The following is a 26,863-nucleotide window of genomic DNA, read 5'->3' on the forward strand; positions in this document are numbered from 1 at the left end:
ATTTGCGTAAACCATTTCCTCGGATATCTCGTATACGACTTATTCCTTCGACCCAAATCTTGGCGAAGGTCTTTGTATATTTACCTCCTTTCATTTCCCAGATTCTGGACTTATAATCTGTCGAATGGTTTTGATTTTTATTTTTGATCTATTTTTGGATGGCGTGACACTGAAAATCAGCAATCAGTGACGTCCTTCAACCGGATGACAGAAGCATTTGATTTAACAAGGAAAAGAAAGTAGAAACTATTGATACCTGATACGTGGAGGGATTAAAATAGTGGCTTGTATAATATTTCAGCGCGGTATTGTACATTATCACATGAAGCCGCATAAATCCAGCATTATTTTATTACCCTCCAAGTATCAGGTATCAAGAGTTTCCACCTTTTTTCCTTGTTGAATCAAATACTTCCATCATGAAACACGTTTTGATTCAAGGTGATTAGAAGATTCAAAAGCTCATCAAGCACCTTCTTCGTTTACAGGTCGATCGTTTCATACAAACTTAAGAGGGACGTCATCCTGATCAGTGGCCAGCGGACGGTCATAAACCAGAAAGGAAGCATGAATAACTCCAGTTCCTATGGTTTTGAGCACCCTTCGGAATGTTCTTCCTTAGATTCCACCATACTTACATCCACTATTTCAGTTGTTAGTATTGTGGCATTCGTCGGCAACACCCTGGTGATACTAACTTTTCTACAAAGCCCCACCTTAAAGACAAGCACGAACTATTTCATAGTCAACATGGCGATTTCTGATCTTCTATCATCCTCCACAAATTGGCCCCTCTATGCAACTGAAGGAGTCCAATACAGCAAACCTGTGATAGACGGCTCAACGGCTGTCTTTGTTTGTAAACTGGGCCTTTATTTCAGAGCTGTGTCTCAGGCTGTCTCAGTTCAAAGCCTGTTACTAATCGTTGTAGACAGATACATAGCTATCGTGCTCCCGTTTAAGTCTATTTTAGTCACAGCGAGACTCAGAACAGCTCTCCAATTATTCACTTGGGTGTTTGCACTATCAATAGCTTCACCATATGCATCGTCTATTCAAATTATTCAAGAAAATTATCAAACGTATTGTCGGAGTTTCGCTTCTTGGGGCAAGAAGAAGCAATTTATCTTTTACGTGGTAGGATTTGCAGTATTCTACTGTGTTCCACTTATTTCCACGATTATCCTCTATTCAAGAATCATGAAATGCTTGAGACATACAAGACCAGTAGAGGCTGAAGAAGAGGAACACACAAGAATACGAATAAGAAACACGCAACAGAACAAAACTGTCATGAAAGTGTTTGTATGGATTGTGAGTGCCTTTTTCATCTGCTGGACTCCACTTTGCGTACATATTGTACTCCAAAAGCTATTTACATCTTCGCGTTTTAGTAAAGATTCGTGCATGATTTTTGTTAGTTTGTTTTTCTACATTTTTCCCTCCTTAAGCACAATAGTTAATCCCATAATTCTTTTTGCTTATAGTTCACGATTCTCGAGTGCTTTGCGAAACCTGTTCGCCTGCTTTACTTGTGGACCTTGCCTATGTTGCAGAGACAGGCGTATTGTACCAAACAGCAACTTGTGAGGATAGAAACAATGTATATTAATAGTATTTGACATGGGTTTATTCTTTCGCGTGCCTTGTGCATAATTGGAAATACGTTGTATCTTTAGTTGTAAATAATTTTACCTGACTTATCGTTTTACCTTTATGCCAAAAAAAGCCGCAGGACATGCTTGCTTCATGACATAACCGTACATGAATTTTGACACAGAATTCTCCCTTTTCAATTTTCTTTTCACATTTTCTTGTTAATATTCTATTTTATCTTACGTTTATTATTATATAATTATTATTATCATCATTATTATTATTCAATATTATTAATATTATGACAGTTTGGGTGTCATATAGCAACAACCACCAGGGACGTCGGACGTGACCCTGGCACAATAAGGAACAGCCTCAGAAAAAATATATAATAATAATAATTACAAGTATACCTGGATTTTTGAAAACCGGGTTAGCAAAAATATCAATTCATTTACTATCTACTACTTGGCAATTCAAAACAACAAAAATCATTCAAAGACCGATTAAAAACCTTTATCTGACGCCGGGCAGTAAGTTAGTGGTCCCTAGAAGCATTCCAACGAGTCCAAATTTAAAATGACGCAAATTTTAGAACATTTCTTCAGTAAACTGGCTTCGCGAAGTTTCAAACCGGTGTCCTTTCACTCTAGAAATTTTTACGTTGAGTGAACTGCAGCGAAAGAGTGCCCGGTTAAGGCTTACATAACAACTTAAATAGTTCGCAAAACACTTCTTTTCTCGCGGTTCGATAAACAACAGGATTCCTCATGGAATAGACAACAAACTGAGTGAAACGTAGTGCACAAATTATCACTTTCTTATCTGCAAAAATCGGCTTATGGTTCAACTCCATCGGAGTACGCTAAAACTAGACCTAGATCCAATTTTCCTGAGTCGAGAGTCGCTTCTTCAATGTACAATCAGTTAAGCTAAACACCGACGAAACAATATTAGTGGCTGGCACAGAATATTTTGGCCAAACCGCAGTTCAACCACACGATCACATACCTGTCAACTCCATGCGGAAATCACACAATCACACACTTTCGCAGCACTGATAAGACTATCCACAACCACGCATTATCTTCTCTCGTTTAACATAGGCGAAAAATCATCGAATAACTCGGAAAAACTCAGCCTATTGCCAGATAAACACCTCTGGACTTTTCTCTTACGCTCGTCTTATTCAAGTTCCCGGATGTAGAGTCACACGGTCGGCGGATCACCTTAGCCTTGCTTTCACACCAGAAAAAAACTAAGCTTGGCCCGGGTCAGAGTTCACCGGCAATTTTGCTCTCACCTAATTCATTTGACTCCGAAGAGCCTGTTCCCGAGGCCAAAGACTTAGTGGTCACCTTAGAAAAGTAAACAATATCGTACCTTTCTGTCTCAGCCCGGATCAGGGTGATTGATCCGTTTAGCTGAAATGAAACGAGAATGCAATACGATATTGGAAGATGCAGACTCTGCGAATCGTAATAACTTTGTCCCATCTCAGAGCTTTACATGATGCTCTCCGGGAAACTTTTCTCAAGGTGACCAATATAAAACTAAACTGCAAGCAAACAACACAGTAAACATATGTCAAGCTATTAGACAGAGGAAGTTGCGAAAAATTACAAAATGTTTGCTAACCCAGTTTTCATAACTCCAGGTAGAAGTATATGTAAATAAATAGACATGGTAAAACGATAAATTTAAGAACATTCTACAACTAGTAATGCTAAACGTCCAAGTCTCTAGATTTCCTTAACCCTCGTTCATAAGATTAAAAAGGTATATACATGTCCTTCATGATTAAAATGAGGTTTGTACTATGTTCCAACAACTTTAAAAGTCCGGGTAATGTTTAAACGACTCGAGATGATAGGTCTTCAACTTCAACTTCAACTTCAACTTCAACTTCAACTTTATTCATTCACTTTCAATATACAATTACACGATAGCTTCCACCCGCGTATAGGAGAGCCTAATCGAGGCGGGGGAAGAGACACACAAATTTAAAGAAAGAAAAGAAAAAAAGAACTATTTTACAAACAGTACCAGCTGTCGCAAAATAAAAACTATAGTATGTATTAAGCTAATTTAATTGCATTATGATTTACTCAGAGAATATAAATTTAGTTGTGTTCCTGAGCTAGATAAATTTAAGTTGATGCATGATTTCAGTGATTTCAAGATAGTCATCAGATTTAGATAAAATTTCAAAAAGCTTATTCGGTATAGAAATCATCATTGAGAGAAGATCGGGTAGGATATGAGTGCACCTCAGAAATCCTAGTAAAGGCTCTCTTGATATTTTCAGGTGCAGAATTGTTAGCAACGTCCACATGATACTACAAAGACAATCAAAGTAAATAAAGGATAGGGGAAAGACTTTTGATTTTAAGAAGAATGGTACAGCATGTTGCTTATAATCCGAAAAGTAAATCAGGCGTAGGGCTCGTTTTTGAATTAAGAGTATCTTATTTAAATAAGTTTTAGGTGCAGAGCCCCAAGCACAGATGCCATAATAAAGATAGGGGTTGATAAGGGCTTGATAGATATTTAAGAGGGGACGTAATGGAATACTATGTCTAAGCTTTGCTAGAATTCCCACGGTCCTACTTATCTTTAAACAGATTAGATTAATATGGTTTTTCCAGGAAAGTTCATAATCAATCAGAACACCAAGGTATTTGACAAAATCTTTCTTTTCTAAGGTACTCAATGCATTTATAGCTGGATCATAAACTTTGATGGAGGGATTATATGTTAAACATTTCTGCCGAGGACGGAAAAGCACGTAATTAGATTTTTTGAAATTAAGGGTTAACTTATTGGCTAAAAGCCAGTCACTGACATTACTTAGTTCAGAATTAACTATCTGTTCAAGATTATGGAGGTTCTTGTTTGCATAAATAATGCTTGTATCATCAGCAAATAAATAAAACGAAAGCTGCTTTGAAGAATTTGCATTGTCATTCACATACAATAAGAATAAAAGTGGGCCCAGCACAGAGCCCTGTGGAACACCATACAAAGTTGTTTCACTGTTGGAAATATAAGAGCCATTTGAAGTGGTTTGTTTCCTATAGGTTAGGTAAGATCGGAACCAATCATTAACAATACCTCTGATGCCATAAAAATCAAGTTTTTGAAGAAGAATATAGTGATCAACAGTATCAAAGGCTTTTTTCAGATCTATAAAGAGTCTACAGGTGAATTTACCACTATTCATCTTACTCGGAATTGTATTAACAATATCCAGAATTGCATGTTGAGTATTATGACCACTCCTAAAGCCATATCGGGAGTTAATCAATATATTGTGCTTAATGATAGATTTACTGAGTCTTTGATACATTAGTTTTTCAAATATTCTATTGAATATAGACAAAAGAGAAGTAGGCCTGTAATTGCTTGCGCAGGACTCATCATCATCTTTATAAACTGGCACAATCTTGGCAAGTTTTAGTTTGCTGGGATGTTTACCTTGGATGACAGATAAATTGTAAATGTTAGCAAGTGGCTGGCTAATAATGTGTTTGCAGCCTTTTAGGATTTTAACAGGACAAGAGAATATGCCATAAGACTTGTAGAGGGGCAAGGCCTGAATTTGGGCACTGACATCATTGGGAATAATGGGTTCAAAGTTAAAAGAGTTTAGCAAACGGTTGTTAGTGAGATATTCATTAAATGAGTGCTTAGAAGGTGGTAGTTTGAAAGCAAGGTTATGTCCAACACTAGCAAAATGCTTATTAAGCACATTTGAGATTTCACTAGGGTCAGTTGAGAGACTACCATCAGGTTTTTTAATAATAGAAATTTGGTTTACTTTCTTCTTGGAGGTAGATATTAGGTTATTAATCCCTTCCCAGGTTGCCTTCATATTATTAAGATTTAGTTCGAAAAAGGAGTTGTAGTAATTCCTTTTACTTAAACGAGTTAACAGTGATAATTTATTACGATACAATTTGTACTCATCCCATACACCATCGTGGTATAACTTGTTTTTCTTACTTATAGAGGTGAGTAAGCCTTTGGTTATCCAAGGCTTTGCCATCTGCTTAGCTTTACGTCTAGATACTGTTTTAAAAGGTGCATGCTTATCAACTAGTCTGTTAAGTTTGTTGTAAAAGACATTAAATGCACAGTTAGCATCAGAGTTAGGGGGCCAGGTGATTAGCTCGAGATCATTGTTGAAATCAGTTTGGTTAAATGATGAAAGACCCCGATTGCGGATTCTACTATTAGAAATTATCTTAAGGTTGCTAGACAGGAAGCAAACCTGTGAGTAATGGTCACTGATGTCGGACACAATGTTACCACTCAGAAACTGTCTAACGGTCTCTGCATTCTCTTTAACGCCTCTTTGCATTTGGTTCCTAATAATTGGCTAAGGGACCCCTCCACAGAACTAGACCATCCTCCCAAGACATATATTATGATGTTATATTGTGTGATCCTGTATCCTTTGAAAGCTGTAGCTTACGCTCCCAGCGCAGGGGACCATTGATACTTCAACACCTTCTCCTCGTCTTTCTTCTCTCGATTCTGAATCCAAGGGCAGCTCATTTCCAGAGTTGTCACTGTCTTCGCTTGATGATCTACTATCCTTGTGTCCACTCTTTTGGTCCTAACTTCATTATTTTTCGGAGACTGGTGTCGAAGCCGACCATGACAAAAAAACAAACCAAAAATGTCCTGCGACGGGCTCAAAGAAAGAAAAATGAAGCGTACACGCGAAGGAAGCTCACAAACAGATCAGGATGTCTTCGAGGACGACAGCCATGACTACGCAAAATGCAAGTCAACAAATACTAGTCTCGCTGAAATTGATGAGAATCTTGAAAGACTATTAAAGTTAACGGACGAATTTGAAACCTACAAGAGCCGAGTTAAATCCCTCGAAGATGAACAGAAAAGCATGCAAGAAAGCCTCGGAAGTTAGATAAGATTGCTGAACAACAGAAGACAAGGAACAGTCATCTAGAAATTTTTAGCCGTCCTCAAATAATAGAAAATTCTACGCAATATTTGCTTCTCCGAACAGATATTTTACAGAAAACAGTCTTTGGGTGCCCCTGAGAAGACCACTGAAGCTTCACTTCAACGCGTCCAACGTGAACTCACCGCCGCAGAGGTAGTTTGAAATTCTGTGGAATAAAAGAACGCGAGCATGAATCGAACGAAGACACAAAAGATTTATTGAGAAAATTTTTACGTACCGACTTAAAGATCCCTAAAAAGGACGAGGTAAGTATTCAGTTCGATACAGTGCACAGGGTATCAGCTCGTCGAGTATCTTTTCGCACTACGAATTCCAAGCCACGACCGATTATTGTCAAGCTTTTCCAGCTTCCACGACGAAGAGTTTGTTCAATCATTCATCAAAAAGCTTACGAAAGGCCTCAATCTTGGAATTTCCGACCACTTTCCACAGGAAGTGGAAGAAATGAGGAAAAAGCGGTACCCAGTATTAAAAGCCGCCAAGCAAGAAAAGCGTACTGCATTTTTCAAGGTAGAAAGGCTAATTATAGATGGGTCGCTTCACCGCGACCCAGAGACAATTTCCCTTTCCCTTTCTACGGACATTTAATGGACGTATAAATTAGCTCAGAGCATTTATCAGGCTGATTAATGTTATTATTCACGGCCATATTTTAGGGGCCAGTAGTGTGCTTTACAAACCAAATTAGCTCGATGCGCAGTCAGTCAACGCCGCTCAAATTCAGAGGTAAGTTATGGAGTTTTTGTTCGAATGTTCGTGTTTTTGTTGTCTTTTTTGTTATGTCTTAATATTTGCGCAGTCAATTTTGATTCCCTTCCCTTAAGGGGAAAGCGATCCAGGCCATATAAATTTATACTTTTGTCTATGGATTGTGCCACACGTGCAAGGGAAACTATTTCATTTTATAATTGAGCAATAAATATGTCACTTAAGCTATTGACACTGAATGTAAGAAGGCAACAGTTCTAGAAAAAGACGACAGGTTTTTCGATGGTTGCACCTGCAGCCATCGGACATTATTTTCCTCCAAGAAACTTATTCTTCAACGGAAACTATAAAACGATGGGAGGCCGAGTGCATGGGGAGGGAAAGTTGTAGCTAGCCACGGTACAACTCACAGTATAGGAGCAATGGTCCTGTTTAAACCAATCTCAATGTCTCTATCAACAAAACCTTAGCCGATATAAATGTTCCAGTACACTTTATTCACAATATTCTGTGCACTAAGAGCTTATTATTTAAAATGAAGAAAGAAGACTCCCCACGCTGCTCTTTTTGTCCAGCAGATCATACCATCGTATATCTTTTCACTGAGTGCGCGCAAGCCACTTTGTTCTGGAAGGCGTTTCTGGGTTGGGCCTCGCCCATTGTGAACTCAAAGTTATCGCTTCCAATGGAAAAGTGAGCGGGGAGGAGAGGGTAGGGGTGGGGGAAAAGGTAATAAAATTTTTTGAAAGTTTTGTTTTTGTTGCAAGTGTCATTAAAATGCATGAAATTCGAAGTAATTTAATCGTATTTACTCATTAGTGGCTTAAGGAGCCAAGCGTTAAACTCGAAAACAGATGATTATGGGCTTAACGAAAACTGGAAGCGGTCAGCAACATATATAAGAAGCTAATTTTATCAGGAGCTAGGGAAACAAATTTATTAAAGATGTAAAATTTACCGTTAAGAGGTTTTACGCAAAGAAAAATGTCAAGATACGATCTTACTCCACGAAAAGGCGTTAACGACCTAATTTAAATTTTACCCTGCTCTGATCGGATTTAAACATCAACAGGGCCGTAGCTAGGTTTTTTGTAACGGGGCACATTATCGAGAGTGCCGAAGGCACGAACCTTGTGGGGGGTTCTGGGGGTGTCCTCCCCCAGAAAATTTTCAATTTGGAGGCTCCGAAACGCTATTTTCAGCACTTGTCATGAGATATATCTCCGAAAAATCGACCTCGAAGATGAAATTGGCAAACAATTGCAAGTCACTTAATAAGCTGGTCTTATGGTTTAGAACAAACTATTCTGGAAACTGAAAATGTTTTGATCAAAGCTGTGTAAATCGACCTGAAACTGTGCATGGAGCCTTGCGTTTCCTGTATTTATCTCACCTATTGTATGGAATATCAGCCGTGTGAAAATCTTCCCATGAATCGGTATATTTCAAAGAGCTACACAACGAGCAAGAATGCTATTGAACGACAATATACAGAGCGGGGGCAGCTGTAGTGTCAACTATTACTAGTACAGTCAATATAGAAAAAAACTCGATTTGCTTGAACAGGGGCCGCGAGGAATCGGTAGGTAATGATGACGTTTCTATTGTTTGCGCTTGCAAGTACGAAATGTTAGGATGACGTAAAACACAAAAAGCTTACAATAGGTAGATTTTGTGACATTAATTGTGCAGTCATACTTCGATACTCTTCTGCGTTACGTGTTATCAGTGACATTCTGTGAAGCAGTTGTTATGAAAGTTATGGACCAAAAGACACTCGTTAAGCGCAGATGAAGTTATAAGGTGCGTATAACAGTGTATATTTTAACACCAACTGAGTTTTGCCAGACACGAGTTCACAAATCTTTGATTTGAAACCTTGCCAGACACTCTCTCTCTTTCTTTGAGTCTTTCTTAGACTCGGCCCCAAACAAGCAAGACGAGTGAATGATTTAACGGCTAACTTATCACTAGCAGAACGATGGACGATTACAGAAATTTGCCGATCATCAAATTCTGTGCTGACTTATTCCCTGCTCACAGATTTCCCTCCACTATAAAGTTTAAAATAAGACTAGAATGCGCGAGCGTGATTTGATCAAACGTCCTTTTAATTTCTAAGGCTTACTTTCAGGCAAATAAAATGAACTAACTGTAAAAAGTGAAATAGAAATAGAGAAAAAATTAAACTTCTAATTAAATCTGTTCTTATGGTTTTATAGAATAAACTATTCTCGTAACTGAGAATGTATAAATCGAACCGAAAAAAAATCTAGGGTAGCACTTTTATCATCGATAATCGATGATAAAATCGAGGGTAGCACTTTTATCATCGATAATCGATGATAAAAGTGCTACCCTAGATTTTTGGGGTACATTATTGTTTAAGGGTAAAGCAGGGTGCCCCAAGATCAATTCAAGGTTATGAGAAACACAATAACAATAACAATATGCAATTACACTATATACAACTGGTAATAGTTGACACTCAGCTGCCCCCGCTCTGTATATTGTCGGGCTATAGTATTCTTGCTCGTTGTGTAGCTCTTTTTTCACAGCCTTTAACGCACAGTCATTAATCCCATAACCTTGACAATGTCGGTCTCTAGCTTACGATTCTCAAGCCCATTGCGCGACGAAAAATGCTATTAGTTTGTTGTTTTAATCGTTAACCATGCCTTTGTTGAAGAAACAGACGTTAACCAAAAAGCAATTTGTGAGAAAGCACTTTAATATTTACTAATGCGATAGGATGGAATATCTACTTGATGCAACTCATGTTGGAGCGAGCCTTCTCCTTCTAGTTAAAAAAGGTCGCACAACTAATTAATTTTAGAAAGCACGACTTTGGCGCTCAATTTCGGTGGATACCTTTTTTTTATTATTTTGATATTTCCTACATCCTTTTAGCAGGAAAGTGTGAGTTGTATGGACTTACAAGAACTTTGATAGATGACTCTAAAACAAATACAAATGATTTCAATATTGACTTGATTTAAAATTGATAAGTTATAAAGTAAATTCAAGTCACGTTTTAAGCCTGGTAATTAATAAACGTCCTTTTTTTAAAGTAGCTTTATATGAAAGAGTTTTGAATTAGAGAAAATAAATCGTGTAGTGACGAATACATTTCAGGTGGCATTTTCGCCAGTTTAATACTCGCTCACTAAAAATGGTGCAACGGTCCGACACCCGTCCAATAGAAATTACATTTCCTCACATTACACAGGGCAAATTTCCCAATCAAGACCAAAAAATCAATGAGATTGGAGCGAAATGTTGTCTTTAGCAAGCGTCATGATTATGTATACCTGATAGGTTTTACTGCAGTCACACCTTTAAATCTTATTTGTGTCATTACTTTGGTGAGTTCGTCATTACATAAGAGCATTCGGAACTATTTCGGGTTTACGATCGATATTAGTAGGATTCTCAAGTGGTATTCTCACTTGAACTCCTTCAGAGCATTTTAGTATTGCAGACATAACAGGGTCCTCAACAGATTTTTCGGGATTTACAAGATTCACCTTATTTGAAGGCCAGGATTAGGGTTCATATTTGAAGGAGAGATTCTGCATTGAACGCATGCACGAGATCCGAGTGGGATGTCGAAAATAACTATGATCGGGATTACGTGATTGCTCAAAAATTTGGGTCGGGATCAGATGAGGGGATGTTCTATTGGAGACCCTGATGTAACAACACAAAGAATTCTACCAAGAATTGAAATTGCTCAGCTAAAGAAAATTAAATTTCTGTAAAAAGTTTCGCACTTTGTTAAGGAAATATCATATTAGAGACATGAACTCTTGCTAGCATTTCAAAACGGAAATTAGCGTGCACGCAAATTCAATTTCCAAGTGTACTTCGATTATTTTCAACTATATTATTAAAGGATCATTCTCAACAAACAAGTTTAAAGACATTTTAAATGGATTTTTTTGGCTAAGGGTTAAGGCAGTTTCTCGATGAACCTCTGGTGTTGTTTAACTCTAACAAAAGAATATTCAACATTGATTAAAATATAGTTTTTACAGAATAATCGAGTTTTGGGGATTGACTGGTTTTTTTTTTACGTTTGGTTCAAGATTGTGATATTTGATAGTTTTATCACACCTTATTGTGAAAGGTTATTTTACCGGCACTTGGCATAAGGAAGGCCTCCTACGTTTCAGTTACTTTGCGTGTTTCTAATTCTATTACGTTCTAAAATTACAGAGTCTTAATGAATATTGTTTGCATACACCTTCTTGATGTTCTCTTGTGTTCTCTTGTGTGTTCAGGTTTTCTAAAGCGTCTTTTTGTGCCCTGACATCTTTATTCACGGCATATTAAAACTTCGTCGCCATATTGACACTGAGACGTACGGAAGGGTTGCCATGGCAATTTTGTAATTTCACATGTGAAATTACAAATTAACGCTGAAATTTCGCGCCAAAATAAAGGAGTAATTCGTCACCTATGATATTACTGATATTATACTCCCTTTGTTATTTTGTAGTTACCAAAATGTCAATAATGTTTCATTTTAATTACTTTTATACGCCCGAATGACCAATTTACGCGACGTCCAATTGTATCACGTATTACTATTCTACCGGCCTACTCTTCGCACATAAAGGAAATTCGATGACAGCTCTTTTTAAATTGTTCCTTTTTCTACATTGTGCTCGGTACACGAGGATAATTCCAAATAATACAAATCATGTTTAGCCCTGAATAAAGAGGGTTTCCTAAGGAGTTTTAACAGCACGAAGGTATGTGTGACCTGAAGCACCTATTGTATACTTGATTAAGATTAGACGAACCCTATCATTACTCATTTTAAAGACGAAAATATTTAGCGGAAACAATCGTTTCAGTCAGTAGCAAGGCCACTTCTTCCACTAATTCTCACGCTGACTTAATTATAATTTTTCAAACTTGGATTCGCGCGCTGTTATCAAGGGAAACAGGCTTTTCAAATATCCAGACTTGCATATATCTTTAGAGAAAGCAGGTGTATGCAAACAATATTCATTAAGACTCTGTAATTTTAGAACGTAATAGAATAAAAAACACGCAAAGTAACTGAAACGTAGGAGGCCTTCCTTATGCCGAGTGCCGGTAAAATAACCTTTCACAATAAGGTGTGATAAAACTATAAAAACTCAGAATCTTGACCAAAACGTAAAAGAAACCAGTCAATCCCCAAAACTCGATTATTCTGTAAAAACTATATTTTAATCAATGTTGAATATTCTTTTGTTAGAGTTAAACAACACCAGAGGTTCATCGAGAAACTGCCTTAACCCTTAGCCAAAAAAATCCATTTAAAATGTCTTTAAGCTTGTTTGTTGAGAATGATCCTTTAATAATTAATATAGTTGAAAATAATCGAAGTACACTTGGAAATTGAATTTGCGTGCACGCTAATTTCCGTTTTGAAATGCTAGTAAGAGTTCATGTCGCTAATATGATATTTCCTTAACAAAGTGCGAAACTTTTTACAGAAATTTAATTTTCTTTAGCTGAGCAATTTCAATTCTTGGTAGAATTCTTTTTGTTGTTACATCAGGGTCTCCAATAGAACATCCCCTCATCTGATCCCGACCCAAATTTTTGAGCAATCACGTAATCCCGATCATAGTTATTTTCGACATCCCACTCGGATCTCGTGCATGCGTTCAATGCAGAATCTCTCCTTCAAATATGAACCCTAATCCTGGCCTTCAAATAAGGTGAATCTCGTAAATCCCGAAAAATCTATCGAGGACCCTGTTATGTCTGCAATACTAAAATGCTCTGAAGGAGTTCAAGTGAGAATACCACTTGAGAATCCTACTAATATCGATCGTAAACCCGAAATAGTTCCGAATGCTCTTATGTAATGACAAACTCACCAAAGTAATGACACAAATAAGATTTAAAGGTGTGACTGCAGTAAAACCTATCAGGTATACATAATCATGACGCTTGCTAAAGACAACATTTCGCTCCAATCTCATTGATTTTTTGGTCTTAATTAGGAAATTTGTCCTGTGTAGTGTGAGGAAATGTAATTTCTATTGGACGGTTGTCGGACCGTTGCACCATTTTTAGTGAGCGAGTATTAAACTGGCAAAAATGCCACATGAAATGTATCCGTCACTACACGATTTATTTTCTCTAATTCAAAACTCTTTCATATAAAGCTACTTAAAAAAAAGGACGTTTATTAATAACCAGGCTTAAAACGTGACTTGAATTTACTTTATAACTTATCAATTTTAAAACAAGTCAATATTGAAACCATTTGTATTTGTTTTAGGGTCATCCATCAAAGTTCTTGTAAGTTCATACAACTTACACTTTCCGGCTAAAAGGATGTAGGAAATAACAAAATAAAAAAAACGTATCTACCGAAATTGAGCGCCAAAGTCCTGCTTTCTAAAATTAATTAGTTGTGCGACCTTTTTTCACTAGAAGGAGAAGGCTCGCTCCAACATGAGTTGCATCAAGTAGATATTCTATCCTATTGCATTAGTAAATATTAAAGTGCTTTCTCACAAATTGCTTTTTGGTTAACGTCTGTTTCTTCAAAAAAGGCATGGTTAACGATAAAGGTGGCTCGATACAGTTTTTCAGAGCCAATACCTCCCAAGTTTGAGCATAAGCTACGTCGCCATAAACAAAGTTTTGGAAAAATTGCCCCCACAGTTGTATTAGATAAAGATGAAGATTTGTTATGATCAGGGTTGCAACGTCATCGGAGTTGTCATAGCAACGAAATGACGCTTTTACCTATTTTACTTGCAGCAGTATATCTCGGCTTTGAGAACTGTCCTTCCAAAATCGTTCACGGGAGCTTTTTCCTCCAATAGGGGCCTCAATGTTCGTGAAGTTTAAGCGAAATCTGTAAGAGCGTTATTGAGATATTTTGGGATGAAGTTTTTATGGTTAGAAACACAGTAAAAAATGGACAATATTATTGTTTGGCCGTTATCTGTAGAAAATGAAGCCCTTTTGACATGCAATTTCATCTCATACTATTTTCGATCTGTTTAAAAACGTGTGTGAAAGATCATGGAGATAGCTGCAGCCGATTGCTAGAAAGAAGGGTTTTATTAGTATGTATCGAAGCGCTCTTGTTAGCGGTTTTGTAAACATTTTGGTCTTCTCTAACAAATTAGCGAATAATTTTTAAACCGCTCGATAGATTTTTTTTTTAAATTAAGATTCTTGAGATTAACCTTTCTTTTATATGACCTTTTAGTTTCAAGATTATTGATACATTGTAAGGCAGTAAAATAACGGCTACAGTTCGTTACTTTTTTTATCGGAAGATTCGTTATTACAAGTGAAAGTATCTCATTATTCAAGGCATTGTCTCCAAGTTTCATTTTCACGTGAGCAACAGTAACTAACAATGCATTTGACATATGCAAAAATGCTAGCTATTGTTATGCGCGAAACTATGAAACTTGGAGACAATACCCTGAATAATGAGGGGCTCACATTTGTAAACACAACATTTCTGCCAAAATATTGGCGCACTGTAGCCCTTATTTTACTGCCTTACAATATATCAATAATCTTGAAACTAAAAGGTCATATAAAAGGAACGTTAATCTCAAGAATCTTAATGTTTTAAAAAAATCTATCGAGCGGTTTAAAAAATATTCGCTAATTTGTTAGAGTAGACCAAAATGTTCAAAAACCGCAAACAAAAGCGCCTCGATACATACTAATCAAATCCTTCTTTCTAGCAATCGGCTGGAGCTATCTCCACGGTCTTTCACACACGTTTTTAAAAAGATTGACACTACTATGAGGTGAAATTGCATGTCAAAAGCGCTCCATTTTCTACAGATAACAGCCGAACATCAAGATTATCCATTTTTTACCGTATTTCTAACCACAAAATCTTTCTCCCAAAATATCTCGATAACGCTCTTACAGATTTCGCTTAAACTTCACGAAAATCGAGGCGGCTATTGGAGGAAAAAGCTCCCGTGAATGATTTTGGAAGAACAGTTCCCAGTGCCGAGAAATACTTCTGTAAGTAAAATAGGTAATAGCGTCATTTCGTTGCTATGACAACTCCGATGTCATTGCAACCCTGGTCATATCAGTATAGCCTAAGGGGACAGCAACTCGAAAATTAAGACACGCTGTACCAAAAAACTCAGTAAAAACCCTATCAGAATGAAAATTTCTAAAGAGGTAATTGTTCAGCTGCACTTCTAGTAACATACTTAAAAACATAGAAGAATAGATAATTCTTAATTTTAAATAAATTATTGTAATTGCATCACTTGCAACCAGTAAGGAATCGGAAAAAAAGAAATGGCAAGGTTTTTAGATATTGCTTTTATATTATACATAGAGAATACTTCATGGAAAGTACTGGCGTACGGTATTTACGCAGGAGTTGCTGACGTATCAGAAATTGAACGAGTGAGCGCAGCGAACGAGTAAGATTTCTGATACAAAAACAACGAGTGCGTAAATACCGTACAAGGCACTTTCCATGTGGTATTATATATTATATATTTATTGTATATTATACATGCTGAGACGTTCATCATTTTGGCGGCTTTTCTAATTTAAATCTTTCAAAAATGCTAAAATTTGCCGCTACACACCGCAAAATGACAACGAAAACGAAGTATCGGCTTTTTAGTAAAAAGGTTTGTTAAAAACATAAATGACGGTGAGGATATGAGGTAATCCAAGAACCACAAGTAATCTTAACTGTTTGTTCTGAATGTACAATTGAAAATGAGTGAATTTAAGTAAAATGGCCGGTTTCAATATAAGCTTAAGCTTAAATGAAAGGCAAAGTAGCTCCGACAAAAAGCACAATAAAAGCTTACGTCTCGTTCTGTTTATCCCTTTCCGCTGTTGTTTCGCTGGCTCTCTACCGTTTTCTTTATCGACAGTGAAACAAACAAACCATTCCCCTCCATCTCCGAAATGTTTTTCACTTTTTTAGCGAGAAAAACTCTTTGAGTAAAACCTTTCTCGTTGAAAGTGTGCGAAGCGGCGCTGCAAGCTGCAATAAAAGGCGGCAATTTTGGCACGAAACTCGCCCACCTCTGTGGCTTCTGATTGGACGTATCATTTTTCTCACACATGAAAAAACATCGTTCGCGATTCTGATTGGACGTATCATTTTTTTCACGTGTGAAAACCATCGTTCGCTCCTCTGATTGGCTAGAACTAATTTGCGTACGAAAATTTGCGACATAGCTTTTTGGTGAGTATTTCTCAGTATGTATATAATAAAGAGCGGTTTTGTATATTATGTACAAGAATGAGAAACATGCAACAGAACAAAACTGTTAAGAAAGTGTTTGTATGGATTCACGGTGAGTGCCCTTTGCATCTGTTGGACGCCACTTTGCCTACAAATTGTACTCCAAAAGTTATTTACATCTTCGCGTTTTACTAAAGATTCATGCATGGTTTTTGTTAGTTTGTTTTTCTACGTTTTCCCCTCCTTAACTCCAGGAGGGCAAAAAGATTCAAAAGCTTATCAGAAGCTTGAAGGACGTTTGAAACTCAAGGTGATTAGAAGATTCAGAAGCTTATCACTGATAAGCTTCTGAATCTTCTAATCACCTTGAGTTTCAAACGTCCCTCAACCGGATGACAGAAGCATTTGATTCAACAAGGAAAAGAAAGTAGAAACTATTGATACCTGATACGTGAAGGGATTAAAGTAGTTGCTTGTACATTATTTCAGCGCGGTATTGCACATTATCACATGAAGTCGCATAAATCCAGCATTGTTTTATTTCCCTCCAAGTATCAGGTATCAAGAGTTGTTACCTTTTTTTTCCTTGTTGAATGAATACTTCCATCATGAAACACGTTTTGATTCAAGGTGATTAGAAGATTCGAAAGCTCATCAAGCACCTTCTTCGTTTACAGGTCGATCGTTTCATACAAACTTAAGAGGGACGTCATCCTGATCAGTGGCCAGCGGACGGTCATAAACCAGAAAGGAAGCATGAATAACTCCAGTTCTTATGGTTTTGAGCACCTTTCGGAATGTTCTTCCTTAGATTCCACCATACTTACATCTACTATTTCAATTGTTAGTATTGTGGCATTCGTCGGCAACACCCTGGTAATACTAACTTTTCTACTAAGCCCCGCCCTAAAGACAAGCACGAACTATTTCATAGTCAACATGGCTATTTCTGATCTTCTATCATCCTCCACAAATTGGCCCCTCTATGCAACTGAAGGAGTCCAATACAGCAAACCTGCGATAGACGGCTCAACGGCTGTCTTTGTTTGTAAACTGGGCCTTTATTTCAGAGCTGTGTCTCAGGCTGTCTCAGTTCAAAGCCTGTTACTAATCGTTGTAGACAGATACATAGCTATCGTGCTCCCGTTTAAGTCTATTTTAGTCACAGCCCGACTCAGAGCTGCTCTCCAGTTATTCACTTGGGTGTTTGCGCTATCAATAGCTTCACCATATGCATCATCAAGTCAAATTATTCTAGAAAATCATCAAACGTTTTGTCGGAGTTTCGCTTTTTGGGGCAAGAAGGAGCAATTTATCCTTTACGTAGGAGGATTCGCAATATTCTACTGTGCTCCACTTATTTCGACAATTATCCTCTATTCACGAATCATGAAATGCTTGAGACAAACAAGACCAGTAGAGGCTGAAGAAGAGGAACGCACAAGAATGAGAAACATGCAACAGAACAAAACTGTCATGAAAGTGTTTGTATGGATTGTGAGTGCCTTTTTCATCTGCTGGACGCCACTTTGCGTAGAAATTGTACTCCAAAAGCTATTTCCATCTTCGCGTTTCACTCAAGATTCATGCATGATTTTTGTTAGTTTGTTTTTCTACATTTTCCCTCCTTAAGCACAATAGTTAATCCCATAATACTTTTTACTTATAGTTCACGATTCTCGACTGCTTTGAGAAACCTGTTCGCCTGTTTTACTTGTGGACCTTGCCTATGTTGTAGAGACAGACGTAATGTACCAAACGAACAGCAACTTGCGAGGATACAAGCAATGTAATAGTATTTGACATGGGTTTATTCCCCCGCGTGCCTGGTGCATATTTGGAAATAAGTTGTATGTTTAGTTGTAAACGATTTTACCTGACTCATTGTTTTACCTTTATGTCAAAAAAAGCCGCAGGACATGCTTGCTTCATGACAAATCCGTACATGAATTTTAACACAGAATCCTCCCTTCTCAATTTTCTTTTTCACATTTTCTTGTTTATACCATTTTATCTTACGTTTATTATTATTATTATTGTTATTATTATTATTATTATTATTATTATTATTATTATCATCATCATTATTATTGTTTAATATTATTAATATTATGACAGTATGGGTGTCATATAGCAACAACCACAAGGGGCGTCGGACGTGACCCTGGGGCACTAAGGAACAGCCTCAGAAAAAATATGTAATGATAATGATAATGATAATAATAATAATAATAATAATTACAAGTACATATAAATAAACAGACAAAATGGTAAAACGATAAATTTAAGAACATTCTACAACTAGTAATGCTAAATGTCCAAGTCTCTAGATTTCCTTAACCCCCGTTCATAAGATTAAAAAGGTATATACATGTCTTTCATGATTAAAATGAGGTTTGTACTATGTTCCAACAACTTTAAAAGTCCAAGCAATGTTTAAACTACTCGAGATGATAGGTCTCCGCATTCTCTTTAACGCCTCTTTGCACTTGTTTCCTAATAATTGGCTAAGGGACCCCTCCACAGAACTAGACCATCCTCCCAAAATATATATTATGATGTTATATTGTGTCATCTTGTATAGGGGACCATGCTTCAACACCTTCTCCTCGTCTTTCTTCTCTCGATTCTGGATCCAAGGGCAGCTCATTTCCAGAGTTGTCACTGTCTTCGCTTGATGATCTACTATCCTTGCGTGCATTCTTTTGGCCCTTACTTTATTATATTCCACAAACACGGGAATATGCCAGTAGGCCTGCACTTCCTCGCTCTCGTAGAGTGCTTTTTGACTGCACTGGGGAATACCAAGATGGAACACTGTCAATTAGCTTTAGATCTCGTAGAAGCTCAAAAAATAACACCTTCAAGGCTGAGTTAAGCCTTTCTAGGTATTTGCTTCCTGTGTACTTCCCTTATAACGAACACATCACATCAACAGGCGAAGTGGTGGTTTTCTTTTTGCAAGTGTAGAGCTTAGTCGGTAGAAACTGCTCGTAGAGTTCATACACTCCTGCTACCATGTAAGAAGGGCACTCAGACCACTCCCATAACCACGCAAAACACGCCTTTCTATCTAACCTTTGGTCTTCTTCTCTGGCCGTGAGTAGCCTTAATTCCTTGCCATTTCTCGTATCGGATCTTATATTGACCCCCTTTTCACCCGAAACATCAATCCCGCTCCTGTCCTTCCACAAGGGCTGGGGATGAGTAAGGTTTTGGGAGATCCTCATCTCATTTGCATAACTTGAGCCCCCTTTACCAACGACTGGTGGCGTTTGATTGAGGGGTGTGCTCTTCAAACTCCCGAACCAGCTGCGTATTATTATTATTATTATTATTATTATTATTATCATACTATTATTATTATTATTATTATTATTATTATTATTATTATTATTATTATTATTATTATTATTATTATCATCTCGCAGTTTAAAACTTTGGAATGCTGTCCACATTTTGAGTAGTAGAGGGCGCATAACGTAACCTACACCACTTGAGAAGCTATACTTAGAAGTAAAAAAAGTTCGGTACGAAACCTAGTACAATCTTAATATACATAATGATATGAATCTCTCTACTTAAAAAAGACAATTCAGAATATTATTAAATTCTTATACTCCGTAAAACCTACGCAAAGACATTATGATTATTTTTTTTATGATTATTATTGATTATTATGATGATGATTGTTATTATTATTATTATTATTATTATTATTATTATTATTATTACTATTATTATTATTATTATCATTATTACAAGTGATACTGGTAAAAGTGAATTATAATTATTTTACGCCATATAAAGTTTCGAGTTTAAACCTTAAAATAATTTGATCAAAAAGGGTTAGCTTTTTCGTCTTTCTTCGGTGCCTCATATTTATTCAACGAAGTCACGGTTCGAGATTGTCCGCTATAGTGAGAAGTGATTCCATTTCCTTTTATTGAAATGGATAGATGGAAATTAATCGCTCTTTTTATTTATTTTGTTTTTTTTTTATCTATTTATTTCGGCAAACAAACATTCAAGTTGAAAAAGTATTTCACAAAAGTCTCAAGAGTAGGTCTCCTTTTCGATTTTAACTTGCAATATCGGTCAATTTTTTAATACTCAACTTTTAAACTTCTGGTTCAGATTTCGTTTGGTTCTGCTCTGAAAATGGAATAATAATTACTCAGAGACAATACAGTGTAAAGAATTGTTGAGAAAAACAGCAAAAACGTGCCAATTTATGACAAATAAGGTACTTTATAAAGGCACTAAAACATTAAAACGCTTTGATAACGTGACTGATGACTTCATGTCCCCTTTTTGGTCATGAAAAAATTATCAGGTTGTACATTAGTTACCGTGGCTAATGTACACCGCTCATTTTCATATTATGCATCAAAAACTTGAATCTGTTTCTACTTTTAAGCAACGTTTGAAAACTTTTCTTTTTAGGAATAATTACAATATATAGTTTAATTTAGACTTTATTTACTATTGTAAGGGCTTTGAGAATTCTTTAAATGCGCCATAAAAACCTACTATTATTAATATTATTATCTTTAGAGAAAGCAGGTGTATGTAAACAATATTCATTGAGCCTCTGTAATTTGAGAGCGTAATAGAATTAAAAACACGCGAAGTAGCTAAAACTTAGAGGGCCTTGCTTATACCGAGTGCACAATAACCTTTCACAATATATAGGGTATAATAAAAAACCATAAAACTCCCAACATTAAAAAACAGTCACCCCCCAAACTGGATTATTCTATAAAAACTGAATTACATTTTAATCAATATTGAATATTCGTTTGTTAGAATTAAACAACACCGAAGGCTCATCGAGAAAATGCCTTAAACCTTAGCGAAAACCCTCTTAAAATGTCTTTAAGCTTGTTTGTTGAGAATAATCCTTTAATAATACAACTGAAAATAATCGAAGCACACTTGGAGATTGAGTTTGGGTGCCAACGCTCTAATAAATGTTCCTTTTGCAAATGCCAGAGTTCAGCAAGTGGCAGGAGCCATATTTCGTTACCAAAGTGGGAAACTTTTTACATTAACTGAATTTTTATTTACCTGAGCAATTTTAATTCTGAAGTTGTTACATCAGGGTCCCCAGTAGGGTCTCTTTAATCCCGTAATCCCGACCCAAATTCGTCGTCTAAACCCGTAATCCCGATAGTCATTTTCGACATCCCACTCAGATTTCGTGCATGCGTTAAATGCATAGTCTCCTGTTCTAATACCAGAGGCACCCAATCACTGTTTTCTGTAAAATATCTGTTCGGAGACGCAAGTATTGCCTAGAATTTTCTATTATTTGAGGACGGCTAAACATTTCTAGATGACCGTTCTATTCATGTAAAATTTCGAAGCTCATCTAATAAATCCCCTATGATTTTCTGAAGTTTCTAATTTTACACATTTCACTCCTCAGGCTAGGTTACTTTTCTTGGAAAAAAGAAAACCTAAAATTTTTCGGATTCAAAAATGTGATAGACAGGAGTTAGAAAAATTATCTTCTTCGTAATACGTTAAATTGCATCTAAAATTTTCGGGAAAATAAATGCTGAATCCCTGGTAATTTCGAAAAGACTCGCGTTCCCCTACGGCTGACCGAACAGATACAAATATTATAGTTCCGCTTAGAATGCATTTCTAGATGTCAAAAAGTACTCTGGATACTGAGCCCAAAAATTTTTCCCAAGTGAACGTATTTAAGATGAAACTGTCGTTGGGAGCCCCTGAAATATGAACCCCGATCCTGGCCTTCAAATTTGGTAAATGTCGAAAATCCCGAAAACTCTATTGAGGACCCTATTACATCTGCAATACCATGCTCTGAAGGAGTTTAAGTTAGAATACCAAGTGGAGAATCCGACTAATATCGATCGAAAAGCCGGCAATAGTTTCGAATGCTCGTACTAAATTAAATGTAATGGCGAACTCACCAGTCTTTTATGACACAAATAAGATTTAAAGGTGTGACTACTGACAGTAAAACCTACTAGGCATACATAACCATGACGCTTGCTAAAGGCATTATTTTGCTCTAATGTCATTGATTTATTCACTTAATTTACAGGTCTTGACTGGGAAGTTTGCCCTGTGTAATGTGAGGAAATGTTGTCATTGCACCATTCCTAAAGAGCGAGTATCAAACTGGCAAAAATGGCACTTGAAATGTACCCGTCATATAACGATTTTTTTTTTTCTGATTCAAAACTCCTTTTTAAAAAGCAGCTTGAATTAAGGAAGTTAATAACCAGGCTTAAAACGTGACTTGAATTAACGGTGTACCTTATCACTTTTATGACGAGTCAATATTGAAATCTTAATGTGTTTGTTTTAGGGTCATCCATCAAGGTTCTTGTAAGGCCATACAACTTACACTTTCCGGCTGAAAGGATATAGGAAACAAAAAAAATAAAATATTTAACAATTATTCCACGAGGGCGCGTTGGATATGAGATGATGATAGATAGCCAACGAGGCGCGTAGCGCCAAGTTGGCTATAATCATCTCATATCCAACAAGCGCGAGTGGAATAATTGTTAAATATTTTATTATTTTTGTTTCCTATATCCTTTCAGCCAGAAAGTGTAAGTTGTATGGCCTTACAAGAACCTTGATGGATGACCCGATTTTCGCTGCAGTTATAAAGGTAAGAACAGCGAAGAAAAACTATTACCTCGGTCGCTTGTTATGAAGTTGTTTGAAGCCACAAGCTGGTTTTGCTTAACAAGAAAAGAAGCTATATTGCCGCCTCGATTGCTCTAGTGAATGGCTGCATAGCCTGTATTTGTAGCTGGTTACTTGTGATTTATATTCTTGATGTCGGATAAACAAGCCGCAGTTATCTATCGGCGAGTGACTCGATCGGCGAAAGGCTTCGCGATCATGAAGAAACAACACTAGTCTTCTTTCGTAGCTGGTCAAGGTACTTTTGTTCCATGTGTTTTCATGTGTTTTTCGGCAAACTTTCAAACAAGCTCTTGTGGCTGTTTTGTTTGTTTTTGTCTTTTTTCTTTCGATGAAATTGCATTTCTAGTATTCTAAGAAATGAATTAAAACGATTTGCTTCGGGCGCCGTTCTTTCCTTCGCGAAAAAAAATTTAGCTAGCTTCCAATTTTAAACTGACGCGTACACCGACCATATATGGAGAGCATGGTATAATAGCTCATATACCATAACGGCTAAGCCAATCAAAATACTAGAATTGCATTATCCAATGATTCAGTTTTTAATAAATACATATATCTACCGAAATTGCGCTCCAAAGTCCTGCTTTCTAAAATTAAATAATTGTGCGGCAATTTTTAACTAGAAGATGAGTTGCATCGAGTAGATTTTATATTCTAACTCTTTAGTAAATAACATTGCTTCCTCGTAAATGCATTATTGGTACCACAGGTCTGTGTTTCTGCAGCATATATATAAAGGCAAGGTTTACAATTAAAACAACAAAATAAAAACACTTTTCGTTGCGCAATGGGCTTGAGAATCGTTAGCTACAGACCAACATTATTATGGGATTAATGATTGTGTGTTTACAGGCTGTGAAAAATGTAGGCAACAAACTCTTAAAATATAAGTCACGTATCAGTAGCGTATTAGGGACAGCATTTCGGAAATTCAGACATGCTCTACCAAAAAACTAAAAATCCTATCAGTATGAAAATTTCTAAAGAGATGATTGTTCAGCTGCACTACTAAATCACTAAATTAAAAAGTTAAAAGTATTGACAATTCTTCATTTTGAATTGTAATTACGTCACCCGCAACAAGCAATGAAGTGGCCACCCGCACTCTAAACTCGCCAGCTCCGGTAAGAGTCGTCGGGGATCTTTATTGACTGAACCTTGACGTTGAGGAGGATGAGTGCTGCCTTCAGTTTACAGCAGTGACGTGATCTGCAAACGGTAAATAGACTTGCTAATCTTCTCGAATAAGGAAGATAAACCGTGGGCCCAGCCTCACTTACGCGTGTATATTGTCGTATATACATTGACGTATATCTTAAAAGCATCTTATTTTATTACCTTGAGTGTGCAAATAGAAAACCGCGGCCCAAAACGCTCAGGTTAAAAGTGTTCAACACTTCCTTTGATACTCATGAAAAAGACAAGCATCATCGTAAGTAACACAACATTCTGTACATTAGTATGCTTCGACAAACATCTTGGGTAGAATCAGAGTGAGTAAAAAGAAATGGCAAGGTTTTTAGATGTTGCTTGTATATTATTTCAGCGCGGTATTGTACATTATGACAGAGCCACATAAATCCAGCATTTAGTTCCCTCCAAGTATCAGGTATCAAGAGTTTCCACCTTTTTTTCCTTGTTGAATCAAATACTTCCGTCATGAAACACGTTTTAAACTCAAGGTGATTAGAAGATTCAAAAGCTCATCAACCACCTTCTTCGTTTACAGGTCGATCGTTTCATACAAACTTAAGAGGGACGTCATCCTGATCAGTGGCCAGCGGACGGTCATAAACCAGAAAGGAAGCATGAATAACTCCAGTTCTTATGGTTTTGAGCACCTTTCGGAATGTTCTTCCTCAGATTCCACCATACTTACATCCACCATCTCCATTGTTAGTATTGTGGCATTCGTCGGAAACACCCTGGTGATACTAACTTTTCTACTAAGCCCAACCCTAAAGACAAGCACGAACTATTTCATCGTCAACATGGCGATTTCTGATCTTCTGTCATCCTCCACAAATTGGCCCTTCTATGCAACTGAAGCAGTCCGTTCCAGCAAACCTGCGATAGATGGCTCAACGGCTGTCTTTGTTTGTAAACTGGGCCTTTTTTTCAGAGCTGTGTCTCAGGCTGCCTCAGTTCAAAGCCTGTTACTAATCGTTGTAGACAGATACATAGCTATCGTACTCCCGTTTAAGTCTATTTTAGTCACAGCGAGACTCAGAACTGCTCTCCAGTTATTCACTTGGGTGTTTGCGTTATCAATAGCTTCACCATATGCATCGTCTATTCAAATTATTCAAGAAAATTATCAAACGTATTGTCGGAGTTTCGCTTCTTGGGGCAAGAAGAAGCAATTTATCTTTTACGTGGTAGGATTTGCAGTATTCTACTGTGTTCCACTTATTTCCACGATTATCCTCCATTCAAGAATCATGAAATGCTTGAGACATACAAGACCAGTAGAGGCTGAAGAAGAGGAACATACAAGAATACGAATGAGAAACATGCAACAGAACAAAACTGTCATGAAAGTGTTTGTCTGGATTGTGAGTGCCTTTTTCATCTGCTGGACTCCGCTTTGCGTACATATTGTACTCCAAAAGCTATTTACATCTTCGCGTCTTACTAAAGATTCGTGCATGATTTTTGTCAGTTTGTTTTTCTACATTTTTCCCTCCTTAAGCACAATAGTTAATCCCATAATTCTTTTTGCGTATAGTTCACGATTCTCGAGTGCTTTGCGAAACCTGTTCGCCTGTTTTACTTGTGGACCTTGCCTATGTTGCAGAGACAGGCGTATTGTACCAAACAGCAACTTGTGAGGATACAAGCAATGTATAATAGTATTGGACATGGGTTTATTCCTCCGCTTGCCTTGTGCATATTTGGAAATGAGTTGTATGTTTAGTTGTTAATGATTTTACCTGACTCATCGTTCTACCTTTATGTCAAAAAAAGCCGCAGGACAAATCAATGACAAATCCGTACATGAATTTTGACACAGAATCCTTCCGTTTCAATTTTCTTTCTCACATTTTCTTATTTATTCTACTTTATCTTACGCTTTTTATTATTATTATTATTATTATTATTATTATTATTATTATTATTATTATTATTATTATTATTATCATCATCATTAAATAGCCAACTGGTTGCCTTCCGCCAGTTGGGGTTTTTAATCCTGTTATGTTGTATTTGAATTATTTGTTTCTAAATATTTGAGTGGAGTGCCTGTAAATTAGCTGACTAGCTAAGTGCACCTTCCACTATAAACATGCCTTTAACCTTTTTTTTTTTTATGACAGTATGGGTGTTATATAGCAACAACTACCAGGGACGTCGAACGTGACCCTATAATAATAATAATAATAATAATAATAATAATAATAATAATAATAATAATAAAAGTATATATAAATAAATAGACAAAATAGTAAAACGATAAATTTAAGAACATTCTACAACTAGTATTGCTAAATGTCCAAGTCTGTAGATTTCCTTAACCGCCGTTCATAAGACTGGTGTCGAAGCCGACCATGACGGACGTGTTTCAATCGCTCTGTTAAAACTGCCCCGCCTTGGTCTCGAATATGGCCATTTCTCACAAAATAATAATTCAGTAATGCCTAAAA

At 36.8% G+C, this 26,863-nt stretch overlaps 2 protein-coding genes and 1 pseudogene across 2 annotated transcripts; all 3 read left to right on the forward strand.

The window, feature by feature from the left end:
- The first annotated feature begins 560 nt into the window (after positions 1 to 560).
- Positions 561 to 1,590, forward strand: LOC140949105 (substance-K receptor-like). The gene has a single exon (XM_073398343.1). It carries the CDS (start codon positions 568 to 570, stop codon positions 1,588 to 1,590), a length of 1,023 nt encoding a protein of 340 aa, XP_073254444.1. The 5' UTR covers positions 561 to 567.
- A 15,611-nt stretch (positions 1,591 to 17,201) lies between these two features.
- Positions 17,202 to 19,766, forward strand: LOC140948243 (substance-K receptor-like; annotated as a pseudogene).
- Positions 19,767 to 25,027: 5,261 nt separating this feature from the next.
- Positions 25,028 to 26,050, forward strand: LOC140948036 (substance-K receptor-like). Its single transcript, XM_073397253.1, has one exon. The coding sequence runs from the start codon at positions 25,028 to 25,030 to the stop codon at positions 26,048 to 26,050; it is 1,023 nt and encodes a 340-aa protein (XP_073253354.1).
- The last annotated feature ends 813 nt before the right edge of the window (positions 26,051 to 26,863 follow it).

Source organism: Porites lutea, chromosome 9 (genome assembly GCF_958299795.1).
Source record: "Porites lutea chromosome 9, jaPorLute2.1, whole genome shotgun sequence".
Taxonomy (NCBI): Eukaryota; Metazoa; Cnidaria; class Anthozoa; order Scleractinia; family Poritidae; genus Porites; species Porites lutea.